Source organism: Acinonyx jubatus, chromosome A2 (assembly GCF_027475565.1).
Source record: "Acinonyx jubatus isolate Ajub_Pintada_27869175 chromosome A2, VMU_Ajub_asm_v1.0, whole genome shotgun sequence".
Classification (NCBI taxonomy): domain Eukaryota; kingdom Metazoa; phylum Chordata; class Mammalia; order Carnivora; family Felidae; genus Acinonyx; species Acinonyx jubatus.
The window spans coordinates 115,112,232-115,130,192 of NC_069383.1; the positions used below are offsets into that span (position 1 = coordinate 115,112,232).

The 17,961-nt window shown below is 47.0% G+C and overlaps 1 protein-coding gene across 7 annotated transcripts; it reads left to right on the plus strand.

Annotated features, from left to right (window-relative positions):
- The first annotated feature begins 616 nt into the window (after nucleotides 1-616).
- Nucleotides 617-14,300, plus strand: GHRL (ghrelin and obestatin prepropeptide). 7 transcript variants are annotated; one of them, XM_027042638.2, is made up of 5 exons: nucleotides 617-7,872; nucleotides 8,112-8,228; nucleotides 11,181-11,289; nucleotides 11,433-11,475; nucleotides 12,080-14,300. In XM_027042638.2, exons 1-5 carry the CDS (start codon nucleotides 7,765-7,767, stop codon nucleotides 12,093-12,095), a joined length of 393 nt encoding a protein of 130 aa, XP_026898439.1. In that variant the 5' UTR covers nucleotides 617-7,764; the 3' UTR covers nucleotides 12,096-14,300. The 7 variants fall into 7 exon arrangements, 6 of the variants coding, with proteins under 6 accessions (XP_026898439.1, XP_053074922.1, XP_026898440.1 ...); XM_053218947.1 differs by lacking the exon at nucleotides 11,433-11,475 and having other exon boundaries at nucleotides 617-7,318; nucleotides 7,751-7,872; nucleotides 8,115-8,228; XR_003415064.2 differs by having other exon boundaries at nucleotides 11,181-11,475.
- The last annotated feature ends 3,661 nt before the right edge of the window (nucleotides 14,301-17,961 follow it).

The window sequence follows — 17,961 nt, forward strand, 5'->3', positions numbered from 1 at the left end:
TATGCCAAAAAATTGGATAACTTACAAGAAATTGATAAATTCCTACCAAAACTGAAACAGGAAGAAATAGAAAACTTGAACACACTGGTAACCAGCAAAGAACTTGAAATCAATAATCCAAAAACTCCCAATAAACAAAATCCAGGACCAGATGGCTTCACAGGCAAATCTACCGAACATTTAAAGAAAAGTTAATACCTATTCTCCTCAAATTATTCCAAAAATTAGAAAAGGAAGGGAAACTTTCAAATTTATTCTATGAGGCTAGTATCACCCTGATTGCCAAAAACAGATAAAAACAGATAAAAAAAAAACACCACAAAAAAAGTGAACCACAAGCCAATATCCCTAGTGAACCTAGATGCAAAAATTCTCAATAAAATACTAGCAAACCAAATCCAGTAATACATTTAAAAATCATTCACCACTATCAAGTAGGATTTATTCCTGGGTTGGAACGGTGGCTCAATATTTGCAAATCAATCAACATGATACATCACATTAATAAAAGAAAGGCTAAGAACCATATGATCATTTCAAAAGATGCAGAAAAAGCGTATGACAAAGTACAACACCCATTCATGGTAAAAACTCTCAACAAAGTAGGTTTAGAGAGAACATACCTCAACATAATAAAGGACCTATATGAAAACCCACAGGTAATAACATCCTAGGTAGGGGAAGCAGAGAACTTTTCCTCTATAGTCAGGAACAAAACAAGGATGTCCACTCTCACCACTTTTATTCAACACAGTACTAGAGTCCTAGTCACAGCTAATAATAAAAAAAAAAAAAATACAAAGAAATCAGATAATAAAAAGAAATAAAAGGCCTCAAAGTCAGTGAGGAAGAATAAAACTTTCATTATTTGCAGATGATATGATTATATGTAGAAAACCCACCAAAGACTCCACCAAAAAACTGCTAGCTAGAACTGATAATGAATTCAGTAAAGTCGCAGGATACAAAACCAATGTATAGAAATCTGCTGCATTTCTAATTTTAAGTAGGCACCATGCCCAACATCAGGCTTGAACTCATAACCCTGAGATTACAAGTCATGTGCTCTACCAACTGAGCCATCCAGGCACCCCTGTTGAATGTCTATACACCAATAATGAAGCAGCAGAAAGTTAAGGAATCAATCCTGTTTACAATTGTACCAAAAAACACTAAGATACTTAGGAATAAACCTAACCAAAGAAGTGAAAGACCTATACTCTGAAAACTATAAAACACTGATGAAAGAAGCTGAACATGACACAAAGAAGTGGAAAGATGTGCACTGTTCATGGATTGGAAGGATATTGTGAAAATGTCTATACTACCCAAAGCAATCTACACATTTGCAATCCCTACACAATGCAATCCCTATCAAAACACCAACATCATTTTTCACAAAACAAACAATCCTAAAATTTGTATGGAACCATAGAAGACCTCAGATAGCTAAAGCAACCCTGAAAAAGAAAAAGTTAGAGGCATCACAATTCCTGACTTCAAGTTATATTACAAAGCTGTAACTGATCACTTGCACAAGAATAGACACATTGACCAATATAACAGAATAGAAAACCCATGGGGCGCCTGGGTGGCACAGTCAGTTAAGCATCTGACTTCAGCCAGGTCACAATCTCGCGGTCCGTGAGTTCGAGCCCCGCGTCGGGCTCTGGGCTGATGGCTCAGAGCCTGGAGCCCGTTTCCGATTCTGTGTCTCCCTCTCTCTCTGCCCCTCCCCCGTTCATGCTCTGTCTCTCTCTGTCCCAAAAATAAATAAACGTTGAAAAAAAAATTAAAAAAAAAAAAAGAATAGAAAACCCAGAAATGAAGCCACAATTATATGGTCAATTAAAATTCAACAAAGCAGGAAAGAATGTCCAATGGGAAAAACAATGTCTCTTCACCAAATAGTATTGGGAAAACTGGACAGCAACATGCAAGTTAATGAACCTGGACCACTTTCTTCCACCATACACAAAAATAAATTCAAAATGGACTAAAGAGGGGTGCCTGGGTGGCTCAGTGAGTTAAGCATTTGACTTTGGCTCACAGTTCATGAGTTCAAGCCCTGCATCAGCCTGTGCTGCTTCAGATTCTGTGTCTCCCTCTCTCTCTGCCCCTCCCCCAACTCATGCTCTGTCTCTTTCACTCAAAAAAAATAAAACATTAAAAAAATTTTTTTAATGGACTAAAGACCTAAATGTCAGTCCCAAACCATAAAAACTCTCAAAGAGAGCACAGGCAGTAATTTTTCTGACAGCAGCCATAGCAACTTCTTTCAAGATATGTCTCCTGAGGCAGGGAAATAAAATAAAAAATAAACTATAGGTACGTATCAAAATTAAAAGCTTCTGCATAGCCAAGGAAACTATCAACAAACCTAGAAGGCAACCTAAGGAATGGGAGAAGATATTTACAAATGACATATCTGATAAAGGATTAGTGTCCAAAATATATAAAGAACCTAAAAATCTCAACACACAAAAAAATGGATAATCCAATTTAAAAATGGGCAGAAGACATGAACAGACACTTCTCCAAAGAAAACACACAGATGGCCAATAGACACATGAAATGGTGTTCAACATCACTCATCATCAGGGAAATACAAATCACAAGTGCCAGAATGGCTAAGTCAACAACACAAGAAACAATAGATGTTGGGTGAGGATGTGGAGTAAAGGGAACCCTCTTGCACTGTTGGTGGGAATGCAAATTGGTGCAGCCACTGGTGAAAACAGAATGGAGATACCTCAAAAAGTTAAAAATAGAACTACTCTACAATCCAGCAATTGCACTAGGTGTACCCAAAGAATATAAAAACACTAATTCAAAGGGACACATTCACCCTGATGTTTGTAGCAGCTTTCTCTACAATAGCCAAACTATGGAAACAGCCCAAGCCTCCAATGACTAATGAATGGATAATGTGGTGTATACACACACACACACACACACACACACACACACACACACACACACACTGGAATGTTACTCAGCCATAAAAAAGGATGAAATCTTGTCATCTGCAACAACATGAATGGAGGAGCTCAACAGTATAATGCTAAGTGAAATAGAGAAAGACAAATACCTTATGATTTCACTCATATATGGAACTTAACAAAACAAACAAGCAAAATGGGGAAAAACAAAAGCCAACAAAGAAACAGACTCTTAACTACAGAGAACTGATGGTTACCAGAGGAGGGGTGGGTGGGGAGATGGGTGAAATAGGGGATGGGGATTAAGGAGGACATTTGTCATGATAAGCACTAGATGTTGTATGGAAGTGCTGAATCACTATACTGTACACCTGAAACTAATATTACTCTATATGTTGACTAACTGGGATTTAAATAAAAATTTAGGGGCGCCTGGGAGGCTCAGTTGGTTAAGTACCCTACTCCTGATTTCGGCTCAGGTCATAATCTCACAGTTCATGAGATCGAGCCCTGCGTGGGGTTCTGCACTGCACAGGACATGGAGCCTGCTTGGGGTTCTCTCTCCCTGTCTCTTGCTCTGCCCCTCCCCTACTCACACATTACCCCCCCCCTCAAAATGTATAACCATTTAAAGTAAATAAATTTTTTAAAAAAATATAAACTCTGGGGCCCCACTTAAGATCAGAATCAGGTATAAAAATACCCAGTGTCCTTATAAGCTCCGCCACGAATCCAGTGCAGCCCAGCACAGGCCTGCACCCAGAAACTGAGATTAGACAGCCTTGAAGTCCTCATCCTGAGATCCCATGGCTCTTAGTGGTCCCTAGACTATGGCTTTGCTACCAGCAACACACAGAGAACGGATTCAACACAGGGTGTAGATGGGAGTTCTCTCTGGGGTTTTGAGGGGCCAGTGTACACTAAGGAAGAAACAGGGAGGGAAAGGAAGTTATTCCTGGAGGTGGTAGAGTGAAGGGAAGCAGGCCGGTGCCGGATAGACCCTTGCAGGATTAGAGACCAGGGCATATTTTAAGGCTGAGAGCAGAAGCTGTTGGGGAGGAAGACTGAAAGTAGGAGAAACTAACTCTTGGGGCCCCAGCACCATGACGGCAGGACAACGGGAAGCCTCGGTTGGAAAGACCTGGCTCAGACAGCTGGAGGCATGGAAGAGAGCATGGCTAAGTTTGTGGGAGTTGCAAGAATGATACTCATGATTACCTAGAATGGTGCTGTCCAGTACAGCAGCCACAAGCCACATGCAGCTACTAAGCACTGGAAATAAGGCCAGTGTGAGCAGAGATGTACTGGAAAAAGTTTAAGGTGCACTGAATTTTGAAGATTTCGTAAAAAGAAAACCAGTGTCTGGTATCTCATTAAGCATTTTGTAGATTGATTACACATCAAACTGATATTTTAGATTTATTCGATTAAAGAAAATATATTAAGTTGATTTCACTGGGTTTTACATTTCCTAATGAAATTTAAAATACTTATGAGGCTCTTGAGGCTGGCATGGTATTTCTATTGAACAATGCCAACCTAAAAGTATGAAAACCAAGACAAAAAAAGAAATCCCACCAGAAAAAAATTTCTATCTATAACCCCATCACCAAAAAATAAAAACCCCTTTCTACAACCCCAAAATCTGCCTCATTCAGACAAGAGGTTTGGCCAAACTGATGAAAAAAGTGCTACACAAGCCAACTAAATTGTCAGTAGAAATGAAAGTGTAGTAGAAAGTGTATAATTTGTTCTCAGACACCATTTACATACAGCAATTAATTCAGAGATGATGAGTGCTTCCCATCCATTCATTAAGGCAGGCCCGCAAGGCCCCACAATGGGAAAGAAATCACCAGCCAGCAAGCAATCCACAAGAAGCATGTGCAATGAGCACCCGCTAAGTTCTGGGAAAGACACAGGACAGGGAGGGGCCAAACTGGCCTTGAGATGATCCGTACTTGAAAGGAATGAGGAAGAAAATGAGCCTCAGGAAAGTCAGTCCTTTCCCTGAGTCACACTGTCTTCCTCCAGACTCCCCTTGGCTCCAATGTGTATATGTTCCTCACCGCATGCCTGTCTCTGCTTCCATGACTATGAGTGGGCAGCGAGGAAAGTTCTAGGTGTCCCCTGGCTCCTTCCTCAACAGTTCTGACATCCGTCAGATGTTCCTCCCTCCCCCTACCAGCCTCGACTCTGTGGTATGTGGTTAGGGTCATTCCCGACACACTGGCCATCTCTCTGTCCCCCAAAGATAACAGAGCGAGCAGGGTGTTTGCTGGCCGGTAGCCTTATCTAGGATCAACACTGGCAGCTCCTGCATCCGGATTAAGCAGAGGCTTCATGTCTCAGCAGGTGCCTGGTCACCATAGTTGGGTCTGTGAGGGCTTCTGTTTGGCTTTCCTTTTGGGAAAGGGGCTCTGAAAAAGCTGCAAATCTTCTCCAAGAACTCCGGATTTGTCCACACCCAGGAGCCAAGAGATCTAAGCTCAGGTGGCTGACAAGAGGGAAGGCCTCCTGGAAACATGCTCACATTCTGCTGGGGCTAAAGGAGGGATTCCAGCCCTTATGGCAATCTGGCAATGAGAGGTTTTCCACGAAAAGGTACTTAGTCCCCCACCTTCTACTAAGGGGCTTAGTCCAGACCCTCCCATGCCTCCACTGTCCCTAGAGACTCTACAAGGGTCCAGTGCCCCCTTTAAGTCAGATGGCCAGTCATTTGATGATCAGCCTTCTATTGCCTTGATAGCCTAACTGCATCCCCTGCCCCAATCCCACCCCTCTCACAGCAAGCAGATATTTCTGGAATCCCAGGTTTGCTGTGCAATCAGGATGGTCTATCAGGGAAGACACTGACCTAGCAGCCAGGAACCTGGGAAGCCAGCATCTGCCACTGAAGGCTGTGTGGCTTTGAGGGGACTGGGGCCTTTTTGGTGTTCAGGGTTCCTTCCAGTGAAATCAAAGCTCAGCCTCCCAGCTCTTCAAGGTCTTCCCAACTCTTGTATTCTACAATCCTGTCACTCCTCTGTTCAAGAACCTTCCGGGGCCTCCCTCCTGCAGAAAACGCCCAAATTCCTTGAGCTAGCAAGGCCTTCAAGGCCGTGTATAACCTGACCCAGAACCATCTTCTAGGCCTCTCCTGATGACACCCTCCCCCCCGCCCACGGACACCCTCATCCAAGGCAGCCAACTTTCTAATCTTTACCCCAAACGCTCTACATACACCCACGCCTTCTGTTCACCTTTGCTCACACCGGGTGATGCCCTCCCTTCCATTTTCACCTTCTGCCTCTTTCAAGGAGCCCTTCCTGATCTCCCAGCTCTGAGCCCCTGAGCCCCAGCACGAAGAGAGTTCCTGCTCAGAAATGCTACAATTTCTGTGGAGGCAACTCATTTAGCCCTTAGGAGTCACTGCCTGGGCATCCAAATAGATGAAGCTCTCCAGACAGGGAAGGATTCCCCTGTGATGTTAATTAACTCCTCATCCAAGAATGTGTGACCACAGCATACACTTGCAAATCCCACTGGCCAGAACAGAAGGGGTAGTCGTGTGCATGACACCTCAGAAGATTTTCACATCCATCACCTCATGTCATCCTCAAAGCCACTCTGAGGAGCAGCTCTGACACAAGGCAGATTACTAGTCATCTGCCTGGGGCCCATCACCCTGGGAGTAGTCACCTGTGCCAGCACTGGGCCATAGCTCTTCTCCCTCCAGGGCCAGTCTGTTCCCTCTCAGAACCTGGCTAGGGGAAGGGAGACAAGGCAAGACGTCAGGAAACACCAAGGCAAACCGACGCATTCTGGAAACGATCCCCACGCCGCCTCCTCTGAAAGGACGGTCAGGAGCCTGTGTCACCGTCCCTCCCAGCAGACTCCTCATTCTATCATGGCACTTCCCTGCTTGGGAAAGTGTGAAACTTTCCGGAGTCAGGATCCCCATGAGCTCCAGAGGTTTGTGGAAGCCAAAGCAGCATCAGTCACAGAAAATAACATGTTGGGGCTGGAAAAACTCTTAAAAATCTGGTAACCATCACCTCATTCTAGCCAGGAAGAAGAGGAATTTCAGAAGGGGAGTATGCAGAGCAGCAGAGAACAGCAAAGCTGACCTGGACCCCTGAGCCGCCTCCCCCCTCCCACCTGAACCAGAGTTGGGACCACTTGGTGACAGCTGGAGCAGGTGCCAACACAGCAATCTCTCCGAGCATGTGACCTCCACTGCTGATTTCTACCCAGAGGACATGAGCATATGAGTTCCCAAAGAATGTAAAGCAGCCACAGGAAGTTAGGAAGGGGTTGCTAGTTTAAAACAAACACAGGGCTTCCTACATAAGGACCAGACGGCTACCGGGCACCACTTCCACCAGGAACCCCAGGTAGGTACTCTCTCTCTACTCTTCGTGTGTGGGTTTATGGGTTTAATTTACTGTGACTGCTGGCCATTCACGGGCCCAACTGAACAAAGGGGAGGCTGCACAACGTGGGGCGGCTGGAGCCCCCCAAACCCCTGTATCCCCTGGGGACCCTGCTGGCCCAGCTTCATGATCCTTCATTAAGAAATTCAGCACAAGCTCCCTGGGGCCCAGGACAAACATGGGGAGTCTCAGTGCTCAACAGCCTGGGAATAGAGGGCACACATCCTTTAATTCGCTTCTACCTGGCGGCAGTGAACAGAGGGAGCCCCTCTCTCAGGGGTAGGAAGAGCTTCTCTACTCTGCAGTGACATCCCAGGGCCAAGTCCCCTCACCAGATCTGGGGCACAGGGAGACAGGGGAGGACCCACTGCCTGGACACCATCTGTCCTCCAGGCCCACCTGACACCATGCCCTCCCCGGGGACCGTGTGCAGCCTGCTGCTCTTCAGCGTGCTGTGGGCAGACTTGGCCATGGCAGGCTCCAGCTTCCTGAGCCCCGAACACCAGAAAGTACAGGTAAGATGTCTCCCCACAAAGCCCCACATTCGAATTGGGGTATCTCATCCCAGCCTTGCCATGTAGCTGCCAGCTGTGTGACCTGGGCAGTAGCTCAAACTCTCTGGGCTTCAGCTATCTCCAAGAGCACAAAGGAGGAATCTGGGTCTGACCATAGGTTCACACCTCACTCTGCTTCCAGAAGTATACTGGGGAGAGGGAGAGGATTGGGGCCCTAAAAAGAGAATACCTCTTTCCAGCAGAGAAAGGAATCCAAGAAGCCACCAGCCAAACTGCAGCCCCGAGCTCTAGAAGGCTTGATCCACCCAGAAGACACAAGTCAAGTGGAAGGGGCAGAGGATGAACTAGAAATCCGGGTTGGTTCCTCTGCAGTTTTATGCTTTTGTGGCAGTGGACGGGAGGAGGGAGGAGGAGGGCAGGCTATGAACAGGGATCCACCTACCGACTACTTAAGAAATGTAAAATAGCACAAAACAGTTGACCCTGAACTGGCTCCAGGTCTTTTCCCATCAGGAGGCAGATGTCTAAGAGAAAGGACTTTGCTACAACAAAACGGGACAGGACCGGAGCCATGAGCAGAACAGCAGGGGTGCTAGCTGACACCAAATGATTTCAAAGGGGGCCAGCACGCATGTTGCCAAGACAGACAGCCAGCGAGAGTCGGCTGGTCATGGACTGAAGGCATTTCCCCACAGAAAACTCGTGGCCTCTGGGCCTCTCCAGCCTTTCTTGGGGCTGGAGCGTATGCAGATGGCACCCTGGACAGGCCAGCTACCGCCAGCCCATCTCTGGTGGCCCCTCACCAACCCCCATCTGTAGACAACGACAGGATCGGTGGGGCTTATCATGGCTCCGACAAATCCTGCCCGAGGTGAGGAGCAAGCTTCGAAATAAAGAGAACATGAGGACAGAGAGGGAGTAAAGGGATTTTGTAGGGGTTCTCCATGCAACTTTCCTGAAAGGCTGGCTGTGGTTAAGGCGATGGTTCTGACAAGCATTCAGATGACAGACGCCTCCATGCAGTGGAACCAGAATTCCCCTGGGGGAGTCCTTAATTATCGCACTGCTTGTGTCTATTGACCGGGATCTCATCTGCAAACTGTCTTTCCCTTATCGCACACCATTTAATCTCTACAACAACCTGTGAGGTAAGTAGGGCTGACATTATTGCCCTTGTGGTAGAGACGAGGAAAAGAAGTTCAGACAGGTGAGCACACGTGCCTGACACGCCACAGCCAGTGTGTGGCAGAGGCAGGACCTGCAGTCACGGCTGACTCCAGCTCCCAAGCCCCCCTTCCCCTCACTGGTCTGGCAAACAGAGCATGCACAGTGGCCCAAGAACGCCCTTCCCCAGTCTCTTCTGGCCCGAGAAGCTGGAGGGTGTCCTGCCTTGGCCTCCCTCCCTCCCGCCAGCTTCTTCTAGCAAAAAAGGATGAGCTCCCAACCCCTGCTCTCAGACCCTCAGCAGAACCAAGGGGTGCTCTCAGGTGCCTCCTCCACACCACATGTGAGAGCCCCATTCGATTCCTACAAATCCTCAAACTGGGGAATTTCCTGGTGAGACCGGCAGCCCCTGTGGCTGACACTCACCCCAGTCGGGCTAATGCTCAGTTTGCCCAGACACGGAAGAGGTTTCAGTGGCTTGATGACTCAAGGCAGAGATGGGATGACCAGAAGTTTCCAGTTCCCACAAAGGCTGGCCTTGGAAGAGGTGGACTGTGCTGCCTCAACTAGAACCTGAAATCTGGAGCTGACAGAGGTGGGGAGGCCTGCATCCCTGGCTGCAGGGCTCTGGACCTACTGCCTGAGCCCCTCCTGCACTGGGGCTCCACCTGTCCCATCCCAGGCCCCCACCATCCCCCAGACACGTTCCTCCCGGAATCGACTTTCAGAGCCGTAAGACTTTTGAGACCAAGTCCTGTCCTTTCCCCTGGCGCCCCCCATCCCTGACAGAACTCATGAGGCACTGAGGCCAAATGGACCTTTTCAAGTCACCAGAAGCAAACCTCCCCATTAGCAGTTGCCATGTGGCCCCCCAGTTCCGGGTGCCCTGCCAGCCAGCAGGCCCCCAGACCCATGCTCATGTGGTTCCCAAGAAGTCTGTTCAGGTCACCTGTCAGCCACAGGATGGAAGAGAAAGAAATAATTGCCCATGGGAGAGAACAGATGGGCCAAAGTTTCCTAAAATATCAATCATGTCCTTCCCCATTCTCTCCACCTTCACAGTGGAGATGAGGAAGGTCAGTTTTTTCAACAAGCAGCTATTTGTTTTTCTCACAACCTCTTGGAGCACGTCTGCTCATGTGTGAAATGAGAATGACGGCAGTACCTGCTGGCAGAGGCCCGGAGGACTGCACCCGGCGCGGAGGCAAGGCCTTGGGCCAGCCTGGCGAAGACAAGGGAGCTCCACGCTGGGTGTCACTGCAGCCCTGGACCGGACGAGGCTCCAGGGCAGGCAGCAGAAGGACCAATGACCAAAGGCTCCCTCCCACCACCAGGATCCCCTCAGTGACTTGTTCAGACATCTCGGTGACCAGCATGCAGGTTGCCAGGTACCAAGGCAGCTACTAGAGGAACAGAGATAACGATACAGTCTGCTCTTAAGTAGGGGAATCCATGATGTGGCTGCAAACAGAGCTCTTCCCCATTTACCCAAAGCTGAGCTTCAATAAATCATTTGCTAGAGTGCTGACAGAGCTGGGAAAATAGGGTGCTCCCCTGGAGAAGGGAAGAGACAGAGGCACAGAAAGAAGGGGGCACTTGGCTCAGAGCATCTTTCCAGGCAAAGGTCAGCTTCTTGTCTAACTTCCCATGGAACAAGGAAAGACCTGTGCCCAGGAGAGGAAGAATGGCTGGGAGAGGTGGGGGCAGATGAGGAGCAGAGACCACCACCCGGGCTACTGCTAGGACACTGGCAAGACCCACTGTCCTCCCGGTCTCCCTACTGGAGTCTGAAATTCTACCATTGGCAACCTCAAACTTAGGTCTTCCAAAATTACAAGGGGGAGTGGGAGCAATCTCGGGAACCCCATAGCTTTTATGAGCAACCTCACTAGAGGTAAGCAAAGAGTACAAGGTAAGTCTCCTGAAGATGGCAGGGGCGGGAAGAACAGGCCTAAGAAGGCGAGTAATCTGGCTGAGCAGCCTCTCACTGGCACCTGCTGGGCCCGCACACCCTCCTCCCTCCCTGTCCCTGTGATGAGACCCGGAGAGCCCAGGAAATCCTTTGGGAGGCCTGTGTGTTTGGGGCAGAGGTGGGAGGGTGTGACCTCTGACACTTCCTGGGTCTTCCCCACCCCTCCTCCTAGTTCAACGCCCCTTTTGATGTTGGAATCAAGCTGTCAGGGGCTCAGTACCACCAGCATGGCCAGGCACTGGGGAAGTTTCTTCAGGACGTCCTTTGGGAAGAGGCCGAGGGTAAGTCATTGCCCCAGTCAGGTCACTTCAGTCTCCATGGAGTCCCAAATGGAGCTCAGCCTATGGGTGACACAAGAGAAGTTTTCTTCCCCTACCACTGCCTCGCAAAGAGCTTCTAATTCTTCCTTCCCAAATGTCTGCAGGAGAGCAGACTGGGCTGGGATTTCCAAATGGCTCAGAAGAGAGGTGAACACAGTCTTTGTATTTCAAGAGCACGCTCGCTATGTTCCAAGAACTAGCACACTAACTTTGGGGCCCAGGGAACCCCAATATCCTAACCATAAAATGCAGCTAACACTCAACTGTGAGTGCATAAAATTATACCTTTATTATATAACTTCACCTCGTGAACAAAAGGAATTAGTGCTATCATCAGAATAGGCTCTTCTGCAGCCAGTGAAGCAAAGATTTCTTGCTTTTGTTCTGAATCCCTTCTTGGCTTATAAAAACAAACCATTCATTTGTTCCTGGTCACGGGGGCCAACACCTGCCTTTGGAAGCACATTACAACATGCAAAGCACTTCCCTAACTAACACGGTGTCACCCTGTACCCCCACCAACCACATGAGGTAGGCAGGGAGCATGGCACTTACCTGGGGGGTGCAGAGAAGGAAACCGAGGCTCGGCTTTTAGGTGACAAGATCAACTCACACAGTCCACACGCCAAGGCCAATGCCTCCTCCCCGCATTACAACACACTACCTCCGACATCGCCATTGTGGAAGAAAAGCCATCTATGATGGCACTGGCAGGACAGTGGACACTGAATTTTGACCTTTTCCTTTTCAGAGGTCCTGGCAGATGAGTGATCATCCACTAGAACGACCCACTTGCTTTCCTCCCAACCTGACAGTGCCCACCTGGCTTTTAAACTGTTTCTGCAACAACACCCAGTTCTGAGTGGTACTAGCTTAAGAAGTGAATAAACATTCATGCTGTATGCCGAACGTTCAAAATGGAAATTTATTTCACCAGAGGAAAACTTCACATTTCATTGAAAAAAAAATTTTTTTTTTAATCTATGGTCAGTACAAAGAGCAAGGAGGGATAGGTAGTAAGGCAGGTGTGCATACTTAGGAAACCAAGAGAGGGAGGGGAGGGAGAAAGGGAGGGAACAGAAGACAGACTGTTTTTTTTTAAATACCACAGCTTCCTGAGCACAGTGAAGTTACAATGAGAGCTATTTAGCAATCAGCAAGGATGGGGGACCAGGAAACTTCAGGTGACATTATCAGAGCCAACATCCACTGAAGTGACATCAAGATCAGAACAGGATCCTGGGAATGTGAAGGCATGAGTATGAAGTTATACATAATTGGGGTGCTTACAACGGCTACTAGCCACTGCTAGACAGGGCTGAAATAACCATTTCTCCTTCCTCCCTGTCCTCTCCCAAAAAGACACGGCAAAGCAGATGCCACCTCATGTAGGCCAGGCTGGGCACTGCCTCGGGGTACTTCACTGATACCAGGCAGGTGTTCCTAAACACTTTCAACTCCAGCTCACAGCTGAATTGAGACTTGATCCTTAAGTTCCACAACTTAGTTCCACCAAAGATACCAGCCTTCTCGGGAGGAATGTCAGTTATCAGTGATTTACACTTCCACGTAAAACGTGTGAACTGTCTTTGAAGAGCTGGTGATGACAGACGATGGGTGAATCACTAAGGAGAGAAAAAGGTAAAGAACAAGGAGGCTCCAAATATAAGCACTGCCAATACCTATTAGAAACATGTAGGCCGACCCTCTGCACAGAGTTGGGGTAACATGCAGAGCCCAGAAAAGCCTTTATCAGGGTGCTGGAGGAGCCACGTATCTTCTCGAGTAAAACTATCATCACCTGGCACTGAAGGCACAGCCCCACTGGCACTAACCACTGATCACACTTGGCAGGCACACTGAAATCCAACTGCCACCCTCAGCAACGAACACCACGTGCACCCTGGAACATCACCATCATCTGAGAACCTCTTAGAAATGCAGAATCTTGACCCAACTGTACCAGGATCTGTATTTTAACAAGATCCTTGGGCTAATAAACAGCTTATTTAAAGGTGCTGAAAGACAACTGGATCCTATTCAATTCAGGCAGGACAGCACACAGTAGAACCAGATCACCCACCCAGCACAAACTGGTGTCGATTCTCATATAAAATCTCATATAAAACTTCTGAAAATTCACACCTGGCCAGGTGATATCCTCAACAGAACTGAGAAAACATCATGCTCACTTACCTCCTCCCATTTCTCTAGCCCCAGGCTTGCCGTCATGTCCATCCCTTATGCCTACCACACACACATACTTACGTCTCCCAGAGGTCTAGACGCTGACTATATGACTACATGGGCACTTTGCACACCAAATCCTTGCTTCTGAAAGCATCTACCTCTAAACCTCAGTAGTAAGATTGAAAAGCATTATTCACCATATAAAGAATTTAAGGTACTGGTGAACACAGTGGGAGAAGAGAGGGAAGAGGGAGAAAGGCAGTAGAAATGCAGGGAAATGACCTTCCTCAGCCTCCAGATGGCCACCCCCTAGGCACTGATGTAGAGACTAGCACACTATCCTGGAGATTAGCCACATCCTTAAACTCTGTAACTTAGTAGGGGTGCAACTCTGATCATCACTAACCAGGCCCACAGCCCTTTTTTTTTTCTTCCTAGAAGTGGGTCACTTACATATAACACCCAGTGTCCTCCTTAATGCCCATCACCCCTTTAGGTCTTCCCCCCCCCCCCCACCCCACACCCCACCAACAACCCTCAGTTTGTTCTCTGTACTTGGCAGTCTCTTACAGTTTGTTTCCCTGTTTTTATATTATTTTTGCTTCCCTTCCCTTATGTTCATGTTTCGTATCTTAAATTCCACATGAGCAAAATCATGGGATATTTGTCTTTTTCTGACTTAATTTTGCTTAGCATAATACACTCTAGTTCTATCCATGCTGTTGGGAATAGCAAGATTTCATTCTTTTTCATCACTGAGTAATATTCCATTAAATATATATACCACAGGGGCGCCTGGGTGGCGCAGTCGGTTAAGCGTCCGACTTCAGCCAGGTCATGATCTTGCGGTCCGTGAGTTCGAGCCCCGCGTCAGGCTCTGGGCTGATGGCTCGGAGCCTGGAGCCTGTTTCCGATTCTGTGTCTCCCTCTCTCTCTGCCCCTCCCCCGTTCATGCTCTGTCTCTCTCTGTCCCAAAAATAAATAAAAAGTTGAAAAAAAAATTTAAATATATATACCACATCTTTATCCATTCATCTGTCAATGGACATTTGGGTTCTTTCCATACTTTGGCTATTGTTGATAGTGCTGCTATAAACATTGGGGTGCACGTACCCCTTCGAATCAGCATTTTGGTATCCTTTGGATAAATAGTGCAATTGCTGGGTTGTAGGATAGTTCTGTTTTTAATTTTTTGAGGAACCTCCATACTTTTTCCAGAGTGGCTGCACCAGTTTGCATTCCCACCAGCAGTGTAAAAGGGTTCCCCTTTCTCCACATTCTCACCAACATCCGTTATTGCTTGAGTTGTTCATGTTAGCCATTCTGACAGCTGTAAGGTGGTATCTCATTGTGCTTTTGATTTGTATTTCCCTGATGAGTGATGTTGAGCATCTTCTCATGTGTCTGTTAGCCATCTGGATGTCTTCTTTGGAAAAGTGTCTATTCATGTCTTCTGCCTACTTTGTCACTGGATTATTTGTTTTTTGGGGGGTGTTGAGTTTGGTAAGGTCTTTATAGATTTTGGATACTAATCCTTTATCTAATACGTCATTTGCAAGTATCTTCTCCCCTTCCGTCGGCTGCCTTTTAGTTTTGCTGACTGTTTTCTTCACTGTCAGCCCTCTTCTCAATAGCCAGAGGAGGATCCAAGGCTCACACATGGTCAAAGTGGTCTAGGAAGGCAGCTGGCAACCCAAGAAGCATGCATGGGTTGAGCTCAAGGCAGCATGGGTGTCAGGCCATGAGGGGAATACGGTCACCTGATGCTTCCAAAACAAAAACAAGGGCTTACTCCTCTTGCAAAGGACTCACAAGCACTCTCCCACTTACCTAGGTGATTTGTGGAAGAAACACATGCTGGGGGGTACGGGAGTGGACATTACAGAGGACACTTGTTGGATGAGCACTGGGTGTTATGCTGAAGTGATGAATTATGGGAATCTACTCCTGAAGCCAAGACCACACTGTATGTTAGCTAACTTGAGAATAAAAAAAAATAAATTGAGTGAATGACAAAAAGAAAAGAAAAAGCAAAGAAATAGATGCTTAGCACCCACTGTGGAACAAGTACTCTCACTCCTGGGCCAGGGAGCATGATGTGATACAAAGCTAGGACCTTCAGCCTGACCCAAATTTGAATCCCAGAGGTATGATCCAGACCAAGACAATGAATTTCTCAGGCTCATCGCATGTAAAACACCTATTTCCCTGGGTCACTATCAAGACTGAACATAGTATCCCCCACACGGACACCAGGCACATAGCAGGCATTCATTTATTCAAACCATCACCATTTACTGCATGCCTGCTGTTTACCAGGCATTGTTCTATAAACTTATATGTACTCAACGTAGTCGCAGTTAACTTGCACAAGCCCACTTAAGAGGGAGAAAACAGAAGTTCAGAGAAGTTAGTAACTTTCCAAAGTCAACCTGCAAATCTGTTGCTGACTCCTATCCAGAGCTATGGTACCTGGGTTTATCTTTAGTCCCTGCTTCCCTTGCCTGACTGCCTATGATCCAAGGGGCTTCTTTTGTTTTTCATTTTCCTTCATAATACATCGAAGTGGGGTGAGGACAATTTCAAGTCAACAACTGACAAATAAAATTTAGCAGAGGAAACACTTGAGAAAATGTAGCATTTCCAAAATGGTCCTAGGTCAGCCTTTTAAAAAATTTTTTAATGTTTATTTTGAGAGAGCGAGCGCACACAAACAGGGGAGGGGCTAGAGAGAAGGAGACACAGATTCCCAGTGAGGCTCCGCACCATCACTGCAGAGACCGATGCTGGGCTCAAACTCACAAACTGTGAGATTATGACTAGGTCAGCTTTCTTAAACCCATGCCTCCATGCATCATTTAATGATGCCACTAGCTTAAGTGTCTCTGAAAGAGCATGTATTTATCCCTGGGGGAAGCGACATATTTGCTGGGGGAGAAAAATCCTCCTTATAAAAAACTTTGGTTTTGGAGCATAAAAAAAAAACTTTTTATAATATACCTGCTACAGTATACAGTATACAGTATACAGTAACATGTATTTAACTTACTATACACTTATAGGTGTGTGCTCAGACATTCATCTGACAGCGTGCAAACATAAGAATGAAGACCCACACTTAGTTACCTTCTTTAATCTGGATACGCCCCCAACCATCACTGACGAATGAGCACTCACTGTGATCCAGGGGCTGGCAGGCCACTGACCAACACTTCGGCCATCTCTGTTTGATGCAGTCTGTTCCGTCACTATGTAGCTCAGTGGCCATTTGCCCTTATTTTATAAAACTGATGCAAACGTGAACGTGCTGACGGTAAACAACTGGTAATTGGTCCCAAACTTAATACAGAGGAAAAGATGGAAGCACCACAAGAGCCGAGAGCAGATTTCTAGCCACAAATAGGACTACCCCTGAGCAGATGCCATCAACCGTGTGCTCTCCTGGGAAGGAACGGAGGAGACAAAGTGATGGAATTATATGCTGAAGATGCATCATCGATGACCGTGTCTCGAACGAGGCATCAGCACAGGCGTCAAATCAGCACAGGCATCTGTAGCATTCTTGGAACACAGCCTTCCTTTTTACAGGCTTACTTCTGGCTTGTGCACTTGTGTTCAGTAATACCTTGGCACAAAATTAGAGGACCGACTGAAAGTAGTGACACAGAATTTCCTCCCAAGTTTGCCCAGAGGCATCAGAGGAGGCCATAGTCCAAAGACTCGCCTCACTACAACAGATCTGTCAACACTACCCTTGTGTACTCCGTTTCTCCTACTGCAGTGCTCTGGGGGGAGAAAGGAAAAGCAAAGATCTGTGTACTGCTAAGCAGCAGTACATCGGAATTCCCAGGCAGTAAAATGGGTTAATGTTCGAGGGCAGAACTCTGAAGAAGGAAGGTACCAGTTATTCTTATTACCAGTTTCATTTTGCAGAGACATAACATGTATACCTGAGAATTTGTCCCCAACTTTGGATTCTCAGGTTACAAGGCTGGCCAACAACTTGATTGTTATCACTCTGAGAAGTGTAACCAACCACAGAGGGCACAGGAGCTGGCTAAAGACCCATCACTTTATTTTCAGAAAGAGATGGCCAAAAGGGGCAGGGGGTGGGGGGACATACAGAGGCATTCCGGCAGCACAGCAAAAACAATCAAGTCAGCCATCAAGTCAAAAACAATGCCCACCAGCTTTCACCGCCCACACAAGTCATGTTCCACTGTGTAACAGCACAGAAATGATCATCTTAAATCCTAGAGATGAGAGTACACAGCACCTTGTGCTTTACCTTGGCAGGGAGACTGCACAGGCTCAGAGACATCCACTTAGTCATCACTTTTAGCCCTCTAGCACAGGACCACTCCGCTTCCAGCGCAGCGAGTATTGACTGACAGGGCTTGTTGTAAAGGAGGTGTACAGGCTGCAGTTCACTTGCGGGACAAC

Coding starts and splice junctions, on each gene's coding strand:
- GHRL (XM_027042637.2), top strand. CDS start 7,765: ATGCCCTCCCCGGGGACCGTGTGCAGCCTGCTGCTCTTCAGCGTGCTG. Junction 7,873..8,111: donor CCGAACACCAGAAAGTACAG/GTAAGATGTCTC, acceptor ACCTCTTTCCAG/CAGAGAAAGGAATCCAAGAA. Junction 8,229..11,180: donor AGGATGAACTAGAAATCCGG/GTTGGTTCCTCT, acceptor CCCTCCTCCTAG/TTCAACGCCCCTTTTGATGT.